This window comes from Phoenix dactylifera, chromosome 4 (assembly GCF_009389715.1).
Source record: "Phoenix dactylifera cultivar Barhee BC4 chromosome 4, palm_55x_up_171113_PBpolish2nd_filt_p, whole genome shotgun sequence".
NCBI lineage: Eukaryota > Viridiplantae > Streptophyta > Magnoliopsida > Arecales > Arecaceae > Phoenix > Phoenix dactylifera.
Genome location: NC_052395.1, coordinates 3,486,703 through 3,509,457, shown reverse-complemented (window position 1 = coordinate 3,509,457; position 22,755 = coordinate 3,486,703). Strand labels below are relative to the sequence as shown.

General features: G+C 40.8%; 3 protein-coding genes across 3 annotated transcripts in view; all 3 read right to left on the bottom strand.

The window, feature by feature from the left end:
• Nucleotides 1-7,587, bottom strand: part of LOC103711222 (putative hydrolase C777.06c) — a 28,992-nt gene extending 21,405 nt beyond the window's left edge. The window contains exons 1-4 of the mRNA XM_039125330.1: nt 7,371-7,587; nt 3,493-3,620; nt 3,230-3,342; nt 2,706-2,747 (exon numbers count right to left, since the gene is read on the bottom strand). Of these exons, the coding sequence (XP_038981258.1) occupies nt 2,706-2,747; nt 3,230-3,342; nt 3,493-3,620; nt 7,371-7,536 (449 nt within the window). The 5' untranslated portion in view covers nt 7,537-7,587. The remainder of the gene's footprint in view (nt 1-2,705; nt 2,748-3,229; nt 3,343-3,492; nt 3,621-7,370) is intronic.
• Nucleotides 7,588-13,142: 5,555 nt separating this feature from the next.
• Nucleotides 13,143-13,559, bottom strand: LOC103695571. Its single transcript, XM_008776935.2, has one exon. The coding sequence runs from the start codon at nt 13,557-13,559 to the stop codon at nt 13,143-13,145; it is 417 nt and encodes a 138-aa protein (XP_008775157.2).
• A 3,396-nt stretch (nt 13,560-16,955) lies between these two features.
• Nucleotides 16,956-22,014, bottom strand: LOC103695570 (probable phospholipid-transporting ATPase 4). Its single transcript, XM_008776934.3, has 10 exons — nt 19,947-22,014; nt 19,740-19,850; nt 19,304-19,580; nt 19,127-19,215; nt 18,955-19,042; nt 18,627-18,836; nt 18,428-18,553; nt 18,150-18,248; nt 17,869-18,060; nt 16,956-17,748 (listed from the first exon to the last, which is right to left on the bottom strand). Exons 1-10 carry the CDS (start codon nt 21,800-21,802, stop codon nt 17,062-17,064), a joined length of 3,735 nt encoding a protein of 1,244 aa, XP_008775156.2. The 5' UTR covers nt 21,803-22,014; the 3' UTR covers nt 16,956-17,061.
• Nucleotides 22,015-22,755: the final 741 nt, after the last annotated feature.

Below are 22,755 nucleotides of genomic sequence, written 5' to 3'. Positions count from 1 at the left end.
TGTGCATGTGTGTGCGTATATACAAGCATTCAATATTTTTGTTATCACCTTTTTAATTGCTAAGAAGAAGAAAACATACAGTTTGGTGGTCTTACAATTTTAACAGAATAAAAGTCACAATTCAGTTATGGCACATGTGTATCAATCTCAACATTTCATTCTAGTTCTGGCACAAGCACATATATCAATCTGTGTGGCATCATATAGCATGCATGTGCAAAGATATATTTCTCACTATGCTATAGGTGAAACCACTCAAAAGATGCAGCAAAAACTAGCATGGTAATTCCATGAATGCTGATAATTCCATGGTCCATCAGCATCTTATTCTGTCTCTTTCAAAAACTCAAACATCAAATGAGTGAAAATCCATAAATCATTTAACGTAATCAAAAATTTTATGTATCATCAAGACCCAATCCTCCAATATTCTTAGGTGATGCAAAGCTCGAATACGGGACAATCAAAGCTATCCAACCCACAATCTTTTCTCACAAGAGATTTTATCAAAAGTTAATTTCCCAATTTTGTAGAATAATAACACTTTGTTTATATATATTGTTTCTAGACAAGGTTTATGGAAACTGGTTTTACATAGGATTTCAGTTGAAGAGAGATAGCAGCAAAAGCAATTATTTTTGTGGGATATTATACGTGTTAATTTTATATAACCATTTACAGTTGAAGCGTTCAATTAAAGGAAAAAGAAGTGGACACCTTAAGATGATGAAGGTAGTGATATTTGAAAGGGAATCCTTTAGAAATAAATGAAAGGAGCCCAAGTAGAACCCAAGTTGTAGTTAACGTGGCACAGGATTGGACCAAATTTAGTACAGATGGCTAGAGAAATTTCTAGGGAATTTGAGAGTAGGAATTAGATAGCATATCTGCAAGAAACTTGGTCATACAAAACCAACTTTAGATAATGATCAACAAGAAATTGATGAATGGCAAGAACAACTGATCAAAAAAGTTAGGGATGCAAAGCAGGCCATGTTCTTGGTATCTAATGATCTTGTATGATAGTTCAGTCTAAGAGAAAGAAAGAGACCTAAAATGACTAGGATGATGAGGATAATGACCAAAGAAGGTGGAACCATCCCAAACCGTCCGGTTCAAAACATACCGAGCTGTATTGGTGGCGGATTGGGACAGTTCCGGCAATGAAATCGAGAAACCGACAATAGAAGGAAAGAGAGAAAAAGAGAGAGGGCGGAGGAAGAGAAAGAGAGAGAGAGAGGGGGTGGCGGATGGCCCACGGAAGCCGACAGAGGGCCGGGGAGCCGCACGGAAGGGTGGAGAAGGGGCTTCATCTCCAGTTCTCCTATTTCGTTCCAAACAAGGGCCCCTCTCCAGGATCCTTATATCGTTCGAAACAGAGGAACCATAGGGGAACCCCTCCACCCCTCCATGCGAATCCCTTGCCCTCTGCCGGACATCTGCCACCCCCCTTCTCTCTCCCTCCCTTCCTCCCCCACTCTCTCTCTCTCTTTTCCTCTCTCCCATTCTACCTCTCCCCCGCCCGCTCTACAATGCACTCCGCCGGCCTCTGCAGGTATTCTCCTTCTCTCTCCCTCCCTCCTCTCTCTCTCTCTCTCTCTTTTTCTTTCTCCCATTTTTCCTCTCTCCTGCCCTTTCTACTGTGTTAATATGAGCCTGGCATGAAATAGCATGAGGGCATACCGAACCGTGCCACCAGGCAACCGACCCAGGCTCCAGTACCGAAACAGCAATCTTTAATAATGACAATTGAAGCAAATCATCTTGTCAAATGCATTATAAAAGAAAGCGGTCCTGGTGGAATATGTTGGTACAAAGGAAACATGGAAAATATTTCAACTAGGATAGAGTAGAAAAACGTTAATATTAAACAACATGCCTTGTTCCATATACATGTTTGGCTTTGAAGGATCAAGGGATGGGCTAACTAAGTTTGAAATGTTTTATGACCATTCCTCGTCCTGGTATTAACGCTCTAAAATGTGCAGATTTCTGTCTAGGGCATGCCTGGAAAAAGCGTACAAGAGAATTATCATTTCTTGATCTAATACTTTTTACTTCTCAAAAAATAATTGAAAATTCACAATGCTTGTGCGTATGTAGGTATGAATGCAGAGAAACCTTAGTATTAACTAGCATGCCTCATCTACATGTTTAGCTTTGAAGGATCAAGGGATGGACTATTTGCCATTCCTCAGCCTGATATTAACCCTCTAAAATGTGCCAGATTCCTGCCCAGGACACGTTTGGACAAAGCTCACAAGAGAATTACCATTTCTTGATCTAATATTTTTTAATTCTCAAAAAACAATCGAAAGCATGTCATGCTCGATAATAGGCTTTAGTTCATCTGTAATCATAACGATATTATCAAACTCACTCCCTCATTGTGAAAAATTTTAGAAAAGATGAACTTATAAAGACAAGCTAAGGAGATGCCATTTTGCATATGCTGCACCTCGATGATGTTTGTCTTCAGGAAGCATGGAAACATTGGACATATAATTGATGATGACCACTTCAAAGTCATAAAATATTAGTTAGATGAGTACGAACATCATCCCATGCATAAAAATCCTATGAATTCATTGCCATTTCCTTTACATGATCATGAATATAATGTATATATCTCATCACAGAGAATGAAAATGACAACATTGATGGGGAAAAAAAAGAAGTTAAAAAAGTTAATAAAGAATTATTACCCAAAACTAGGGAACCACCGAAGTGCGCTATGGTAGAAGAATCTGCATAATATAGCCAGGAAGTGAGAATTTGCAGATTATAATTAATTAAAACATAAGGTGTCTATATTTATTATGTGCACATATTGAACTAGGAATTCTTAATTTACAAACCAATACAATTTTATAGCATATAATAGAGGAAAAAAAAGAAAGAAAAAAGTGTTTGATACCAAACTCTTCGAGCTGATAATTCTTCTCGTCTTACCCTTTGACTTATAATAAGGAGACGTAAGGCATAAAAATGAAAAAGGATATGTACAACTAATAGATGTCTAAAAGGAAAAGGGCAGAATCCTTCTGAACAAGTGAGGTTGATAAGGAAGAAGCATAAAAGAAGAGAAAAAACATGAGGGCACACAGAGAAAAGAAATTGTTAATAGAAACTGTATAATGCAAACCTAAATGTAAGTAACTCCGTCCATGGATCATAAAATATGAGAGAGAGAGAGAGAGAGAGAGGAAAGATTAAATATGATGCATACTTGCCCGCATCTATAAGAATGTTAAATCTTCCAATAGAATTGGTATAACGTATAAGGATGCTTGTGTTAAGCCTCCTATTTTTATTGCCTGGCTCAGTTGCCTTTGAGCAAACCTGAAAAGGCAAATTAGAGCCAGCCTTTTAGACACAATAACAAAAAAAAGGATATTTGAAAAATTAACTGTGATCTTTCGCTTAAGAATTAAAATTATTAGCACCATCTAGTAAACTATATAGAGAAAGCCAGAGAGATGACAACCTTACCCCACATGTCTTCAATTGATTAGTGAGGCAGCTCACTCGAGGAATACCTTCACTAGTTCCTGTGCCTAAAAAAATGATTTCAGACTGTTCCAGAGGCATTTGAGCCATTCCATCTCTATCAGCAATGTCTGAAATGGATGAAGTATAATATTGTTGATAGTAACATCATTTAACTCATTAAAATAAGTAATTGCTATACCTATTACGCTAGTATTACACAAGATTCATTTAATTGTTAATTCCTTCTCACCATGCAGTAAAAACGATATAAGGGATAAATAGAAACACAAAATGGATCTGGCATATAGATGAAGGGTCCTGATCATAAACATGTCATAGGAGGCCAATGAAATCATAGACTCTATTGCTAGAATGGGAATCTAACTTAATTTTCTCTTTCCCTGTGCTAGTTTAGTCAAAAAGAATTTGAAGGTAATTATTACACTTTCTGGTCTCTTTTTTCGTTGCTAATTGGAATTGCTAACTGGATTCTTGCATTCTTCTCTGGATTCTTGCATTCTTCTCAGAGGTGACTGATAGTCTAGCTCTTTCTGTTTCTATTAACAAATTAGTGTAGTGCAGCCACAAACATATAACCATATTTATACAGCTTTATCCCATATATTTGGAAGTTAGCTCTATAAATCCTTCCTTCTCCTTCCTGTCAGCTAGATAAATATTCCTTGAATGGATGCATTTCTCAAATTCCTTATCTCGTTCCCATGATAATATCAGGCACCTTCATCGTATAAATGCTGTGAGGCCCAGCCCACAAGGGCCATTTTGGGCTGAAGCTGGCAGTCCCAGCCAACTTCAGCCCAGGCCCAAGGAGAGGCCACAGCAGAGGATCGTGATATAAATTATGTCCAAGTCCGGGGTGTGACAAATGCAACTTCTACTTCTTAAAAGAAAAAGTTAAGTCCTCTCCCCTCTCCAAGGCCATTCATAGGGGCGACCATCTTCGTTATTTTTCATCACTTCATGATATTGCTGTAGATAAATTCTGTTGCCCAAGGTGACAAGCCAAGAGGGGGGGGGGGTGAATTGGTTTTTCTTGATTTTCGATTCCTTAATCTTGCTAATTGATGAGTGAGTGATTTGGTTAATATAGATTAACTACAAATAGTGAACTTAGAACAATACACAATACAAATAATAAGAAGTATAGTGGTTCGGTGCTCTCCTATGCACCTACGTCCACTCCCCAAGCGACTCCTTGGGAATTCACTATAATCCCGCGGATTACAGTTGGATTGTTTTCCGGGCTCACAATCCAAAAATCTTTACACTTGATTTTTCCGGGATCACCAAAAACCTATGTTGGTTTTACGGGCTCACCAACTAACCTTCACCGTTGGTTTTACGGGTTCACCAACAAACCTACACCGTTGGTTTTACGAGCTCACCAACAAACCTTACAAGATTATTAAAAAGAGAAAGAAGAAAGTTTAAACTCCTATATGAGCAGATATAACAAATATAAGCTACAAAGAAGAGTTAGAATATAGTTATCGCTTTGATATGGCTCTTCTCTTCTTTGTCAAGGAATGCTTCACTCTTCAAGGGTTGGTGGAGCTCTTAATGCCTCTTTTTGATCTGCTCAACCACTTTCTTTTGACTCTTGAATGAAGCACCTCAATAAAGAAAATTAGGGCTATTGTCTTTCTTGGGTAAGCTTTGATATTTTGCAAAAGGATGCTTTGTTCTGATAAATAGTGTCATTATAAATACTTTCCCACATGTTTAGGTTACTCCCCATTAGTTAGATTTGAAAAACTATCCGTTACTAGCCGTTGGGAGGTCAAAAAGTACTTCTGCAGAACTAGCCGTTATGCTTCTGCCCGTGCTGGGGTCGACCCAAACTTTTCTGGGGTCGACTCAAACCACTGTTCATCAGACTTGGAGTCGACTCAACTTCCAGTAGGGTTGACCCAACTTTCACTGGGGTCGACTCCTGCTACAGTGGGGTCGACCCTCTTAGGGATCACAGAACCTTGTATTTCAGCTGTTTTTCACTAGGGTCGACTCAAGCTACAATGAGGTCGACTCAAGTTCCATTGGGGTCGATCCTCTCAGGAATTCCAGAGACAGTTTTGAACGACATAGCCTTGGGGTCGACTCATGTTCAGTTGGGGTCAACTCCATTGGGGTCGACTCAAGTATTCCTTGGGTTGGCTCCATCTGGGGTCGGCTCAAGAAAGGTTGGGGTCGACCCTCTCAATAAATTCTAGAGACTTGTTTTCTTGAGGCTTGAAGCTGGGGTCGACTCAACCATACTTGGGGTCGACTCCACTACTATTCATCCGTGTCATTTTCGCAGAGGTGTGCCTGATAGTTCCATGATGTGCTAGGATCGACTCCACCTTTGTTGGGATCGACTCATTCCACACTTTGCTACATCTTAAGGTTAGACTCATACATACAATCAATGAAATATACTTCAAGCAATTTTGAATGTATGCCATGGTAGTGCTACATACTCTTAACAATGAAAATTACTATTGTGCCCTTAAGAGTGCGTTTCACTTGAAACTTTGCTGAATTAGAATTTAGAATTCACTATCCCTTTTCTATCGCAAATTTTATCTCATTATTAATCATTGAAAGACATCTTGATCTCATTCTTCTAATGTATCGAGAGTGTCGAATTCAGTAATGATGTATCATATTAACTTGTAGTATTTGATTAGATATTTCCTCAATGGTTGTGTTAATCATCAAATAACACTATCATCCTCAAATTCTTGTAATCATCCATTCCTATTTTTCTAATTATCCACCTCATCTTTGAAATATTCCTATTCCCCCGATATTCAATTAGCATCAATTAGTGGTTTTTATAAGTGGTGCGTAAATGAACATAGGCATCAAGACAGTACACCATTACATGCCATCATCAACTGAAAAATGAGTTTGACAAAACGATACTGAAATACATGAAGAATCCTTCAACCATGCCCTACATACCAACGGATGGCAACAATGCAAAAACAATCAATTCCTTGAAAGGATAAAGAATTCCTTCAAGGATATTGAATTACTAGATGCTTAGAACCAGCTTTCAAGGATAAAGAATTCCTTCAAAACCAATAATCCATGATTGCCGAGACATAGCTCTTTCATGCAAAACAGCAATACATGTAGAACACATAGACAAAAGGTATCAGACCAACAATGTAGAAAAAACTTGCAAGAATTAATGACCTATTGAGAGTAAGATATATGCATACAAGCGAAAGAACAAGAAGAAAGTAGGTTTGCATTCAAGAAACCAAGAATATTCAGGAACCATTGTTGAAGAAACCTACAATAGTACTAGACATGATGAGAAGAACAATCTAAGTTCTGAATCTGTTCTTTCAGGTCCGTTCATAGGAGAATCAAGAACTTTTTGAACGACCGTTACCAAGAACAGCAAATCTTTGATGAACATTTTCAATAATCTGTAAACTGTTAATATAAAGATAAGCACAGATACTTCAAGAAAACATATATATGAAGTTAGCACCCAATAAACCAATAATTTTCTAATATCCAAGAAACCAACAATTTTCTACTACTTCAAAATATTTTCTAGCCCGATTCTTGAAATACTCATACCCCGAAATCAAAAAACACCCTACAATCCCTTGGTAAGCATGACAACAACGCATAAACCAAATCCTTGACCTATTCTCCCATCTCCCATCAAAGAAAGACCAAGAAGTGTTCGATCAAGAACCATTCCAACTACCAGGAGCAAGAGCATCAAATCCTCGAAAGAAGAACCTAAAATTCGGGCAAAACAAAGACACAGACGCACAAAGAACTACATCAAACAGCTCAATACGACGCGAAAAGAAGATCAAGAACACCTGAGGACAAAGAGGGGGCCTTACTGGATTGGAGGCGGCCTAGGAGAAACCGGCGACGGGAGGGAGGAAGGCCGCGCCGAGGGACTGCGGTCGCGGCGGAGTTGAGCGGCGAAGCGCTCCATCGGAAGGCGGAGGGGACGAGGGAGCGAGTGGTGGCCGGAACGGAGGGCAGCAAAGAGAATGCGCCCATGGAGACGGCCGTTGCCCCAAGAATTCGGAAGGAAATTATAGAGGGATCGAAAGGATTTTATATGGAGGGAGATCGAAGATTCTCAGATTCCGTGCTGTATGGGCGGGATAGCGGGATGGTTCGTCCGTTCGTTGGAGGAGAGTACACCGATCGGACGGTGTACCTGCGCTCTGATATAAGACCGTGGTCCAGAAACGCGGTGTTTGAAACCCGGCAAGCCAAAATGGACGGTCACGGCCAACAATAACCTTCTTACACGTTGTACATTAACGGGATCGTAGGGCTGAGAAAACGCGTCGTGGAATTGCCACGGCAAGGCTGCGATGGACCATAATGTAGACAAATGTTGGTCAGCAAGCTAACAAAAGACTAAGTTAGAAATAGAATAAGTGATCAAGAGGAGGAATAATAAAGAACAAATTAATTTATTTCTACCATTTACTAGAAACAGCAATATTATGCTTTTGGAGAGGCAAGCGGGTAAAAGGCTGTTTAGATTTTTTTCACAGTATTGAGTTAAAATTTTTTAATCTTTTTGGAACTTCCAGACAATGAATGCTCCTGCTTGTTGGTCTGAATGAGGTTCTTTCTTCTACTGTTTTTTTTTTCTCGAGCATCAATATTTTTTTTTCTGAATATCAAACACTTGGTGGAGCTATTTATTTTCTTTTTCTCGCATTTATTCCTCTCCTTCCTTAACAATGTAACTCATCTCTGTCCTTTACTTTTGTTGTAAATTCGATTGATCTTCAATAAAAGCCGGGCGGCTCCTTTTGCCTCTCTTTACATCAAAAAAACAATATTAAGCTGAAAATTCTGTAAAATTTATAGATTAGGCTACAGAAGAAGCAGAGGAAGAATAACACCAACACCACCACCAATAATAATAACTAACAACAACAACAACAAATCAAAATAAAACAAAACAGGACCAAACCATAAATCTTTTTGATGTGCCCATAGATACCTCTCTGAATCTTGGCTGGTATAGCTTGTACCCTTCTAGATCTTAGTAGGATTTGCTCTGATTTCACTTTGGATGATATAAAAAAAAGGTGGTCTTTAGCCTATATGTTTCTATAAGAAAGTGTGTGGGAAAAAGAAAAATAGAGAGCTCAATCTATAGGGAATTCCTTTGTTTCTCTCCCTTACTTTTTCTGTTTACAGAGGTAGGCTTTATATAGAGTTGGATGAGATCGTAACTAACTAACAAACGATTGTAACTGACTAACGTCCTACCAGTTCAGCTAAAAAGATTTCAGCTCAGCAAACGACGTGGCTAAAAAACTTAAAATTAGAGTACCAATACAGTACACAGTAAAGAACAGAAAAGAAGGAGAGGAAGAGAGTTCGAAAAGAGTTCATTCAACTTTTTCCACTCCTCTGCTTCACTTTGAATGCAGCTTGAGGTGGAGACTGAGGCTGATCTGCTGCTGTATACTTCAATACCCCCCCCCCCCCCCCCCAACCAAGATGGAGAATAGAGATTGACTATTCCCATCATGGATAAATGGGACCGAAGAAGAAAAAACGGCAAATCTTTGGTAAAAATATCAGCTAACTGCTGTTGTGTTCCAACATGAAAGGTTTGGATGCTGCCTTTTTGAATCTTATCTCGGATCAAATGATGGTCCAATTCGATGTGTTTGGTGTGTAGCCTGATTATTACAAGAAAGAGTGGCTGCTTGTGGATGAGGAACTTGAAGATCATGCAAAATGTAACGCAACCATGTTAATTCTGAGCAAGTAGTGGCCATGGCCCTATATTCTGCCTCTGCAGAAGAGTGAGAAATAATAGATTATTTATTGGACTTCCAGAAAATCAGAGAACTTCCCAAGAATACATAGTAGCCAGTCACTGATCGTCTAGAATCAGGACATGAGGTACAATCTGAATCACAATAAGCTTGCAATTATAATGTAGATGAAGAAGAGAACAGAATGCCTTGACCAGGAGCTATTTTGAGGTACTTGAGAACCTTGTGGGCAGCAGTCATATGTGTTGTGGTAGGCTTATCCATAAACTGACTTAGAGTTTGAACAGTATAACTAATGTCTGGTCTTGTTATAGTCAGATACAATAACCTACCAATAAGCCTTTGATAAACAGTAGGATCAGAGAGAAGCCGGCCTATATCTTTGCTGAGTTTCAAGTTTTGATCTATGGAAATTTTGAGAGGTTTAGACCCCAATGTACCAAAGTCTACTAAGATATCAAGTGCATACTTTCTCTAACAGATGTGAATCCCTTTAGATGATTGAGCAATTTCTATGCCAAGAAAATATCTAAGGATCCGAGATCTTTTATCTTAAACTTATTATCTAAGAACTGCTTCGGAGCAGAAATTGAATCAAACAGTAGCTGGCCACAATAATATCATCAATATATACCAGCAAAACTATAAAAATATTACCATCCTTCTTAGTAAAAAGACAATAGTCGGCCTTTGATTGTGTATAACCAAAATCAAGAAGAGAATTAAGAAATTTAGAGTACCATTGCCGAGAAGCTTGTTTGAGACCATAAAGACTCCTGAGGAGTTTGCAAACTTGGTAAGGTTTTCTTTTGTATAACCCGGTGGCTTTTTCATATAAATCTCCTTTTCTAAATCTCCATGTAAGAAAGCATTGTTGACATCAAACTGTTGCAAATGCTATCCTTTTATTGCTGCAATAGAAAGAAGACATCGAACTATGACTAGCTTGGCAACAGGGGAAAAGGTCTTATGATAGTCAATCCCCTTCTGTTGAGTGTATCCTTTTGCCACTAATCTGGCTTTATGTCTTTCCACAGTCCCATCTGAGTTATATTTAATCTTGTAAACATATTTGCAGTCAATGGCTTCTTTTCTTGGAGGCAAATCAACAATTTTCCAAGTATGATTAAGTTCAAGAGCAGTAATTTCTGCTTCCATAGCCTTGCACTAGTCAGGATTTTGAATTGCTTGCTTATAGCTTTGAGGTTCAAGGTGAGTGGAAATGGAAGAAGAAAAGGCTTGAAAAACAGGAGAAAAATGCTGATATGACAAGGAATTAGCTAAAGAAAAAAGTGTACCCGAAGAAGAAGATTGCATCTTGTCCAACGAAGAGGCTGGTGAAGTGAGATTGACCTGCTAACAGTGATAATCCTGCAGATATTGCGGTGCTTTTCAAATTCTAGTAGATTTCCAAGGAATAGCAGGGTCAATGTGTTCAAGAGGTTCAATTTGAACAACATGTAGAGAGTCAGAAGTAATGATATCATTGAGTATTAGAGGAGTATCGGTGAGTATATCTTCTGATACTATTGAAGGGAATTGAGTATCAGAAGGAGAAGGGGTGATCCTATTAGTGGCTACAATGTCATTTTGTGGAATATCAGGAGGAGGAGCAGAATTGAACATAGGAAACACAGGTTTTGATGTATTTTGTTTAAAATTAGAATTGGAGAAAGTAGTGTAAAAAGAAAAAATAGTTTCATGGAAGACTACATCCCGAGAGAGAAAAGTAGTATTGCTATATATGTCAAGGACTTTATATCCTTTAACACCAAAAAGATAACCCAAAAATACACATTTTCTACCTCTTGGATCAAATTTCTTTCGACCATGGGACAAGGTAGAAGCAAAACAAAGGCAACCAAAGACTTTCATGTATGCATAGGTATGTTTGGCATTGAAGAGTAGTTCAAAAAGAGTTTTGTTGGCTAACAAGGGAGTGGGTGTTCTGTTTATAATATAGGCAGCAGTCATGATGCAGTCATTCCAAAATTGAAGTAGAATTCCTGCTTGGAATCTCAAAGCCCTGGCCACATTGAGCAAATGCTGATGCTTCCTCTCTACAATACCATTTTGTTGTGGTGTCTCAACACAACTTCTTTGATGAATGATCCCCTTAGAGGCAAAAAAACCCATGCATTTGAAATTCTGCTCTATTATCACTCCTTAAAATTTTGTTCTTCACTCCAAATTGGCTGTCAACCAGATTATAAAAAACTTCTAATCACTGCCTAGTTTCGGATTTGGTATTGAGTAAGTAGACCCAAGTACTTCTAAAGAAATCATCAACAATAGTTAGGAAATACCTAGAACCATCATAAGCAGCCACTGAACAGGGTCCTCATATGCCACAATGCATAATTTCAAATAAAATGGAAGATCTGTGTTGACTAACAGGAAAAGGAATTTGATGTTGCTTTGCTATGGAACAAATACAGCAAGGTAATTCATTGATAGAAGACATTTAATCTTTTACAATTGGATCATCAATAAGCCGTAATCGTAAAAAAAAAAAGTGACCAAGACGATAATGCCAAAGGTCAGAAACTGATCTGTCATTCATAACAGATGCAGAGACAAAAATATTTATGTGAAAGCTTTGAAAGAGTAGTTACTAAAATTAAAGAAGCAACTTCCATCCTCAGCAGGTGATATAGGCCATTTCTCACTTCACCCATCCCAATCGTTGTCCAAGATGAAAGGTCCTGAAGGAAGCAACAATTAGAGAAAAAGATAAAACAACAATTAAGAGATTCTGCAATTTTCTTAGCTGAAAGCAAGTTGAAGGAAAATGATGGAACACACAACATATCCTTCAGGATGATAGTATTTGTCACCTTGACTGTACCAATATACATCACTGGCACTTCAATACCATTGGGTAATTTAACTGAATAAGAAACAGTAGCTGTTATAGTGGTAAAAAGTTCAGTGTCACAGATCATATGATCTGTGGCACCCGTATCTATTATCCAAAGAGTTTCATGAGAAGTTGATGGCTTGTGTGTAGGTGGAAAAGCAAATGGAAATACTAGATATTTTGGAAACATTTGGGGTATGCAATGCGGGGGTGACAATGGGCTGGATCTGATTGGCTGAGTGAGGAGCAATGGAGGAGTCTTTGTGCTGAAGCAAGGCTAGTAGCTGCTGATATTGCCCCTTAGTCAAAGCCACTTTGGTATCATTTTCTTCATCCTAACCGGCAGGAGCAGAGATGCTCGACTGATTTGCAAAAGCTACAGAACTCTTTCCTTTGTTGAAGAATTTGTGGCCTGGTGGATACCCATGGAGTTTATAACATTTGTCCACAACATGGCCAGTCATTTTGCAATGTGTGCAAAAGGGAGCTTCAGCATTTCCAGCCTTGAAACAGTTCTCCAGTAGATGTCCTTGAACATTACAATGAGTGCAAAAAGGTTTGTCCCTTTTTTGAGTAGTTGTAAATTTTGAAATAGGTTTAGCATTGCCATTGACTTTTTTGGTAGCTAGAGCCATGGAATCAGGAGAAGGTATATTTGAAATCATTTGATGTTGTCTTTCTTGTTGTTGAATCAAGGAGAATACCTTGTTCATAGGAGGTAAAGGGTCTAATAGCATGATCTGATCTCTCACATTAGCAGAAGAATCATTCAAACCTATCAGAAATTGTATAACACAATCTCTTTGGTACCGATCGAGCAATATTTTCAACTTTCCACAACTACATTCAGGCATCGGATCATATACTGAAAGCTCATCCCACAGAGTTTTGAGCTTACCATAATAGATGCTCACCGAATCATGTTCCTGTTGTAACCTAGCCAGAGTTTTCTTCAATTTAAGAATTCTTGGTCCATTTTGTTGAGAAAACTATTCCAGGAGCTCCATCCATATCTCTGAAGCATCATCAACAAAGACTACACTTGATTTGAGTGTGCTGCTGATAGAATTCTGGATCCAAAAAACAACCATATCATTACATCGTTCCCAAGCTTCAAATAATAGATCCTCAGTATTCGTGGGCTTGGGAATGGCTCCATTAATGAATCCAAGCTTGTTCTTGGCTCTCAAGGCTCTACACATCGCCCTGGACCAAGTAGCATAGTTATCTGTGGTGAGAAGATCTGCAACTAGAGTCATTCCAGGATTATCACCATTCTCTAATCGGTAAGAATTTGCAGGGTCACTGAAGTTCAAAAATATAAAAGTAGTTGATGAATTTGGTGATGGGTTTTGAATGGAATTGGGTGTTGGGGAATGCTTTGTATTTCTTGGAATTTCTGCCATGGCTGATAACTCTCACTGCTCTGATACCATGTAAGAAAGTGTGTGGGAAAAAGAAAAACAAAGAGCTCAAACATGGGAAATTCCTTCATTTCTCCCCCTTACCTTTTTTTGTTTACAAAGGTAGGCTTTATATAGAGTTGGATGAGATTGTAACTAACTAGCAAACGATTGTAACTAAATAACGTCCTGCCAGTTCAGCTGAAAAGATTCCAGCTCAGCAAACGACGTGACTAAAAAACTTAAAAACAGAGTACCAATATAGTACACAGTAAAGAACAGAAAAGGAGGGGAAGAGAGTTCGAAGGGAGTTCATTCAGCCTTTCCCGCTCCTCTGCTTCACTTTGAATAGTGCTTGAGGTTGAGACTGAGGCTGATCTGCTGCTGTATACTTCAATAGTTTCTTCCAGCATTTCTAGGATCTTATCAACAATGACCTTCTCTTCCTTTTCACACAACTTTGTAACATTGATTTATCTAGGATCAATTATACCTTTCTCGCTCTGATTCCAAAGGAGGAGGTTGTCGGATCCCCATCTGACTTCAGACCTCTTAGCCTCATACACAGCCATATAAAAATTTTCATAAAAAAATCCTTGCCAACATGCTACGGTGTTTTATGAATGAGCTCATAGATCCAGCATAGACTACATATATCAAAGGAAGGTTAATTATTGATTACTTTTTATGTGCCAATGAAATTCTGCACCACTCAAAGAAGAGGTGGCATTGAAGCTACCATTTGCTAACTTGATTTTTCTAAAGCTTTCAATAGAATCATCCACAGGTACCTTCTCAATGTTCTCTCGCAGCGCAACTTCCCTAGCAAGTGGATTAGATGGGTGGAAACTTCTTATGCTCCTCAAAAATTGTTGTGAATGTTAATGGCAAACTAAGAGATTAGATACCTTGCAGACAGAGATTTAGACATGAGGATCTATTGTCTTCTTTCTTGTTCATTCTCGCTATTGACTAGCTCTGCAGGATGCTAAACAAAGCCGCTTTTGCTGGAATCTTTGAGGGGTTGAGTAATCCTTGGATCAGTGGAGGCACAAAAATTCTCCAACATGCAAATGATACCCTCATTTTTGACCAAGCGAAGAAAGACTATATTGCTGCATTGAAAATTGTTCTCTACTATTTCGAGCTTGCCTTCAGACTCTCTATCAATTATCTCAAGTTCCATCTCATCCATTGGAAAATAATCCCAGGCTGGAGAAGGTTGTGCCATGTGGCTTAACTACTCCACCAAAGTCAGACAGGGCCTTGTTGCTATAATGGGTTGAGTCTAGATTGGCTACATGGAAGAGTACGCTCTTATCCTTTGGTGAAAGACTCACCTTGATCAATCAGTGTTTACCTTTATTCCACTCTACTACATGCCCCTCTTCAAGTTGTTAGGTTGGGTGTGCAAGAGAATCGATGAGTATAGAAGATCTTTCTTATGGTCAAGTTCTTCAAGCTCTATAGGGATCTCATGCAAGGTGAATTCGTAAACGGCTTGCACGCAAAAGGATAAAGGGGGCTTGGGGTAAAAGACATCACTCAGCTAAACCTCGCCCTCTACTTGCTAAATAGTGCTAGAGACTGCTCTCTTTTGATGCAGAATTATGGAAGCTACAAATTCAGTTTGCTCATCACAAGAAAGTTAAACTCTCTATGAGTTAAAAATCAAGGCAAAAATGTTTTAGCCTTTGGAAAGATGTAGTTCGTGCTCTCCCAGCATTTTGGAATAGGGTTCAGTTCGGAATCAGCAATGGTCAAAGTACTTTATTCAAGAAAGACAGCTAGATTTGTAATGTCCCGCTTCAGACTATCTTCCCTGACTTATGTTCGAGAAGTCGAAAGAAAATGGCATGATGGCTGAACTCTTTAATCAAAGGAAAATGATTTGGAGAATCATGTTACCTTCTTTTAGCTCTTCACTGGTCTAGTCACAATTCACCTAGTTGTCGGTTTTCTTGCCACAGTCACTTTAAACCAAGAGGAGGATTAGATCATTTGGAAGTCAAGCAGCAACGGCAAATTTTCCTTAATATCAGAGGCATTAAATGCAGGTTCGCATCTTCTCTTTGGAGTCTTTCTATTATTCTTAAGATTAAATATTTCCTTTGGTTGTGTTGAAGAAAAAACTAAATTCTAAAGAGGTGATTAGAAAGAAACTTGGCAAGAACCCTAGCAAATGCATATTGTGCAACCAGACTACAGAGACGGCAGACCATCTTTTTTCTTGCTGCCACTTCTTCTCATCTAGTTGGAAGGTGGTGTGCTTGGCTCTTAAGGTGCTGCATCGTCAATCCTCTTTTAGTTACCTTCATCTCAACTAGATTCAGAGGAACTTTCAGAAAAAGGTTCAACCAATTGTTCTTATATTTATTGCGCCTATTGTGTGGGTGTGTTGGAAAGAATAAAATTCCAAGATTTTCCTTAACAAACATTCATCTATTGCGGTCATAGCCTCAGAAGGACTTTACATCTTCAATGACCGGTCTACATTATGTGACCAAGATCTTCTATCAGAATTTGGGGGTGAGTTCAGACAAAGGTTAGAAATTCCTTAGAGATCTTCTGACATACAAGATATCTGGTTCTTTCTTCTCTTTTTTTTTCTTTTATCTTGTTTCATATACCACCTGTAATATAACTTCTTTAAATCTTGCCTCCTCTCTCCTATAATTTTTTTCCAAATCTTCAATAAAAGCCGGGTGGCTATCCCTGCTTCCCTTTCACTCAAAAAAAAGAAAGAACAAAAGACAGTCTCTCTAACCAGACTACTGAAAATTGTGAATCTTAGGAAGCAAACAAACAAACTTATCACTCTCTATTAGAGGTGGGCATTGGGCCGGGCCGCCCATGGCCCGGCACGATCCGGTACGAAGCGAGCCGTGCCAGGCACGGCCTGCTTGCTACAGTAACAGGCCATGCTAGGCACGGCTCATAAAAGGGGGTCGGGCTGGGTTAAGGATTTCTGGCCCGCGGGCCGAGCCCGGCACGGCCCATAAGGGCCTGGGCTAGCACGATTCGTTGGCCAAGCACGGCACGACCCGCGAGCCAATTTTTTTTTCCAAAATACCCCTCTAATTAGCCGTTTTATGGCTGTTGGGAGGGGCAAAATGGGTAAAAAGCCACAAATAGCCGTTATGGGCCAAAAAATAGCCATTATGGGCCGTGCCGGGCCCGGCATGGCCCGCCACCCCACGGGCCTAAAGGTTAAGCGGGTCGTGCCAGGCACGGCCCGTTTAGTAACAGGCCGGGCCAGGCACGGCCCGTTTGGTCTGTGGCCCAATGGGCCTAGGCCGGGCCGGGCCCGGCACGGCCCGATGCCCATCTCTATTCTCTATTATCTGAAAAAACAAAACAGTACCAAACCATAATACAAGAAACATACATGCGCAAACATGCACCTCAAATGTATCCACGAGATTCATTCAGCATGTTGCAAAAATTGTACAGTGTTTTGAGAAGAACTGAAGCCAGATCTTTCAATCCTTAAAAAACATGGACACTAAAGCACATCTGGAGGAGGTGTCGCTACCACAGTTTGTCCGCTCAAAGATGAGACTTTGCTATGCAGTTTTCCCTTCAGCTGCCTGATCTTTGCATCCACCCTCGCTGTGAAACCGATCTTTGTCGCCCACCTCGCCTTAGATCGTTCCCTGGTCCACATAATCTGATCCTCCACATCTTTCTTGTAGTACTTTATCTCTTGGATCACATGGTGATCCATTGGATTGTATAACCTCTGGTAGGAGATGTGGATCAGATAAGGGAGATTACAAGCTGCGGCGACCAAGAGAGTTACAGCCCAGAAGATGGGGGCTGGTGCAAGGGCTTCTACAAGTAAACGGAAGGCATCCCCAGATACTAGCGGTGACGACTCGCCATAGGCCAGAAGGAAGAGGTACCAAGTGGCAATGCTTCCCCACACAAGGACTATTTGAATCCATGTGAAGTGACTCATTGTAAGGGCGATCTGCATGTTGACAGCACAGATGATGCAGGTAAACATGGTAGTCCCGATGGCAGCCATGTCGGCAGTCTGTCCCCCTCGGAGGAATGCCTGAGTAAAGAATATCCCAATATTGAGGAAGAAGATCATGAGGGATGAGTAAAGACCATTAGCCATCCACCCAATAATCCTATACCAATCAAAGAACAGATTCTTTGCCCCTTGCTGGTACAAAGCTGGAAACTGCATGCATTGAAAGTTGCAAAAAAATGAGCAGGTATTGGAAGATGATCTCTCTTAAAAGAATGAGTGAAACAAAACATTTGAACCTATGCTTTCCCTAAACTATGCCGCGAGACCAACCTGTAGGCAGACTTCAGAAGACACATCTTGCTCGAAGACTCCTAGTGATATCACCGGCAGTGAGGTGAGGAGGACATTGAATAATATCATGTACCAGTCATCATAGACTGATTGCCCAGAGAAACCGGTGTATGCCTCGAAGTAGAACAATGTGAGGCCGAAGGCTATGTTCTTGTAGAAGAAGTAGCATATCTGAATGCATTTTAAGAGTTTTACGGAATATGAATCTAACATGAACGAAACGAAGCAAAAGAAAAGTATATATTCTGTTTATTTCATACCATCTGTGCAATCCTCTTATAACACCAGTGTCCGTGGACAACCAAAAGTCGCTCGAGGTACCGAAATTGGGAAATGGAGAAGTCGCTAGCCATAACAGCCTGCAGAATGCTGAGACCTGTGAATTTGCTGACAACAAAGTAGGCTATTTTCTGACTAAGACCTACTGACCAATCATCTCCTTATGTGATAAACGTTTTCATCTGAAAAACTCACAAACTCATCTAAAAGGGAAATAAATCCTGAAGGTAGCTAGATAAGCATTTGTCACACCACCAACCTGCATTCCTTCCACTCCACTGATACCGACACCAATATCGGCCTCTTGAATCATTCCAACATCATTTGCACCATCACCTATTGCTAGAGTAACTTTGCCTGTGCCTTCTTTTACCAACCGAGTCACCTGCAGCAAGATATATAGTTCCAGTATGACTCATGGTATTTATCAAACATGAACAATGGCTTGAAAATCTAACCAGTGCTTTCTGCTTAGGGGAGACGCGGCAACAAATTACAGAAGCACAATCGACTGCTAGACTTAAGAACTGATGCTTCATGTCTTCCTCCAATGCGTAGGTTAAAGCTTTCCCATCAATGATCAGAGCAAATGCTGCATGAGGATCAGTTTCTAATTTGATCATTTGAGAGGCATTAGTAATTTGCTTCTGGATATCCTCCTTCACAGCCTGATCAGTCACCAAAGACAGAACCAATGCCTATCATGAAATCAACTTCCCGCACAGAAAAATAGCTGATACAGCAACTGATGACATACATATGACTCAAAGATCAGCAGCTCAGTACCTTATTTGCGTCTTGGGTTATTAATTCCTTGTTCATTGGGGATAAACGAATTTGTTTCATGCCCTGCCGAAGTAAACTGCATGCAAATCTACAAGAGCAAACAAACTCCCATTTAAGATATGCCTATGCTAAATGGCAATTTTCTGCAAACTGAATGGGGATGGAGGCATACCCTATGTTGACTGCAGTTTCCATCTTATCACCTGTCAGAACCCAAATTTTGAGACCAGCTTGTGCTAGTTTATCAATGCACTGAGGAACCTGCGGAGGATGAGAAGGAGAAGGTCAAAAGGAATGCAAGGAACCTTCAACTTAACAATGTAAAACTGTGAAGAAAAAAAAAACTGACTCCTTTTTGTAATTTGTCCTCTACAGCAGTCGCACCAACAAGAACTAATTCCTTTTCAATCATGTCAGCGGCTTGTTCCAGTTGAGCTTCCCGGTCTGGTCCTAGAGCAGTTTTTGCTTTGAGAAACTCAGTGTTCCAAGCTGAATACTCAGATTCCTCAAGCTTCCTGTATGCTAATGCCAAAGTGCGCAATCCAGCTTCTCCATATTCATTTAGATGCTTGCTTGTATCCGCCTCATACATTCTTCCATTCTTTGACAATCTATCGAAGATGATGCTGTGTGGTCCAAAAAAACATAATGCAAATTCTAAAATTCTTACGATCGCAGTTGCATAGAAGACCGTAATTGCGTTAATTATCATGCATGAAGAATTTCAAGCAATCATGCGTTAATTATCATGGACAACTTATCCAGAAAAAAAAATATGGACAGACCTGTCTGCACCTTTGCAAAGAAGCAGCAGCTGTCCATTCTCATCCCGTATAACGACCGACATCCTTTTCCTCTTGCTATTGAATTCCAATAGATTGAGAATCTTGAACTCCCTGTAAGATTGGTAGTCAGAGAACAGAGAGCACTCCAAGAGGATTTAGGAGGGAGAGAGATAGCAGCAACTGAAAAGCTTCGGTCCATATTCTGACCTTTCTATTGGCTCTGCAGAAGAAGGATATCTTTCCCGAACGAATACACTAGTTTGAGTCCTTCTACAGAACTCAAACCCAAACTCTCTGGCAGCAACAAGAAAAGCACCTTCATCTGGCGACTCTGCTTCGTAGGTAAAGCCACCAGTTTCCTCATCTAGCTCAGGAATTGCTGTGTGACAAACCGCAAGTATTCGAAAGAACAAAAGAATCGTGCCTGGATTGGGTTCCGACATCCAATTTCCTTGCATGAGCCGATCATCTTCGAAACTGAAACCTCTTATCATAGGCTTCCGCGGCTTCTCAATCTTGCAAGTAATTCCACCTTCCAATTCGATCTCTGGCGATGACCCAAAGCCACTTCCGCCATTCTCCCAATAATCTATACCGCCACCGTTCTGCACTGAACCACCAGATTCTTCAGACGCAATCTGCTTCGCAGCGGCAATCTCTACTTCGCTAGAACTGAGACCATACGGGAAGCCTGCGATCGAGCATTTCAAGAAGTCCATCTGATTGCAAGTCAAGGTGCCCGTCTTATCCGATAAAATCGTATCGACCTGCCCAAGCTCCTCATTCAAATTCGAGGTCCGGGCTTGAGCGGGATTCCCGGTCTCCTCATCATACATTTGGAGATCTTGATTGATGAACATTGCCTGCAAGACCTTCACAACCTCGATCGAAACATAGAGCGAAATTGGTATAAGATATCCATACAGGATAAGAGCTGTCACGAGATGGAAGATGCCGGATAATCCCGGCGTTGATGGGCTGTAGAGGTGGCTGTTGTCGCCCCGCTGCGGCTGCAAGTACCACCACGATGGCATTTCGAGCTTCGTCTTCACCGCGAACCCGAGGGAGCTGATCAACGAAACTAGGACGAGGACGGTGAAGAGGATATAAATTATGCGGTCCATTTTTTTCTCTACTCTGCTTCTTTTAGATGGAGACTCGGTTGCATTCTGCATCACTTTGGTGTCGTGACCAGTGAAGATGACGACTCCATATATGTAGCTGGTGTTCCGAAGCTTCGAATCTCTGAGAAGAACCTGACTGGGATCGAGAGCATAGACCTGCCTCTCGTGCTCCAGATTACCCGCGAAAGTGTAGAGGCTGGGATTCGGGTCCTCGCATCGGATGGTGGCAGTGAAATCCTTAAATGAGCGATCGTCTTCGAAGGGCAAGGTCACCTCCAACGATCTCTTGACCTTCAAGTTCGTCTCCCCATCCAAATTCATGGTCTCTACGTAGCATATCCCGTCCTCGTAGCCCGACGACAGCAGGAGGAGGTCTGCAGGGAAGAACTGGTTCTTCTCCACCCTGACGACATCGCCGACCCGAATCTTGTGCCAGAATTTGTTGCTGAAGCGGCCGTTCCCCTTGTGAACGAGGGCCTTGCGGAGGTTGACCTTCATGTCCTGCACGAACCTTCGCCAGTCCTCGAGCGCCTCCTTCGCCATGCTGAGCCCGACGACGAAGGCCAAGGGTGCGATCATGCTGACAGGGGAGAAGGGAGATATGGAGGTGACGGACAGGCAAGCGGCGAGGAGGAAGTAGAGGTTGGCGACCCGGCGGAACTGCTCGAAGATGGCTTTGGGGAGGAAGGTGACGATGTTGTACTTGGTGGTGGAGATATAATTGGTGGGGTAATCGAGGGGCTTCCTTTTGTGGGCGCGCGGCTGGTTGCAGCGGACGATGCGGGAGTGGCCGGGACCCGGGAGGGGGAGGGAGAGGGAGAGGGAGAGGGAGAGGGAGGGGCCGGCATCGGCGTTTATCGACTCCGGGTGGCGGATGCAGGAGAAGGTGTAGATCTTGCTCCATCGGAGCTTCTCACGTATCCTCCCCGTCCTCGGCATTGTTCTTCCCTTCTCTTCTCTTGGTTTTTTTCTCACTTCCGACTCGAAACCGAAGAAAACTATTCCCGTCACCTTCGATTTATTCCTTCAGAGGGGCATTCGAAGGACGGGCAAACTGGTGCATGGAAATTTTGGCTTGGTTTTGATGCATGGAAATGCCTTCAAGAATCCGAAATCACAAGAAAGGATTCGAGTTTTGCTGAAACCAACGCCAAGAACAAGACGATTCATTAGGAAAGGAAATAATAAACTAAGTTCTGAAATCCACGAGGTATTGAGGGTTTCATACGATTGGAGATCTAATCTCAGCGACACATGCATGCATTATCTGGGCTAGAAATTTGGAGTTTTGAACGTAAACTTATACGAAAGAAAAGTATGTTAAAAACTAAGAAAATCGACCAAATTGATCGGGAATCAACAAAGACGGCAAATAAACGCGGAAAAAATTAGAATAAAATACCTTAAATTAACAGCCTGACATCCTTCGAAAACACAAATCTAAAATGTACGTAGAATCATGAGGAAACGGGACGGGGCCCGCCCTGGTCATCCATGGAGAATTCCGCATCGCTTGACCTGCCTCGGAATTCGTGCGCAAGAGAGGAGAGGGAGAAGGAGCAAGGAGGAGAGAGCTTTCGCGGCTCGCGCGGTTCGTCCCGAAACGACGCCAGGAAATTCCGGTATTGGTTGCTAATTTTTTTCGAAACTTTTTTTTCACAATTAATATTTCTATTATTTTTTTTTCTATTTTTAGCTTCTTTTTTTTTTTTAGTTCCCACTCCTTGGATCGGAAAGAGAGTAAATGTGTTGTAGATCAGGGCTAACTTGAGGATTGGCTTGGACACGATTTATGGTTAATAAAATAAAAAATATTTTTTTAGGAAAAAAAAAGGAAATTTAGTATCTCTAACGTTTATCTTGCTTGTTTGTTAATAGAGGCCAAAATGAAG

What these genes read in the sequence shown, in the direction of transcription:
- LOC103695570 (XM_008776934.3), bottom strand. Translation starts at nt 21,802, where the DNA reads ATGCCGAGGACGGGGAGGATACGTGAGAAGCTCCGATGGAGCAAGATC. An exon ending in CTTTGCAAAGGTGCAGACAG is followed by an intron (nt 19,581 to 19,739) that starts GTCTGTCCATAT and finishes TGGACCACACAG; the next exon opens with CATCATCTTCGATAGATTGT. An exon ending in CCCCTAAGCAGAAAGCACTG is followed by an intron (nt 18,554 to 18,626) that starts GTTAGATTTTCA and finishes ATCTTGCTGCAG; the next exon opens with GTGACTCGGTTGGTAAAAGA.
- LOC103695571 (XM_008776935.2), bottom strand. Translation starts at nt 13,559, where the DNA reads ATGGCAGAAATTCCAAGAAATACAAAGCATTCCCCAACACCCAATTCC.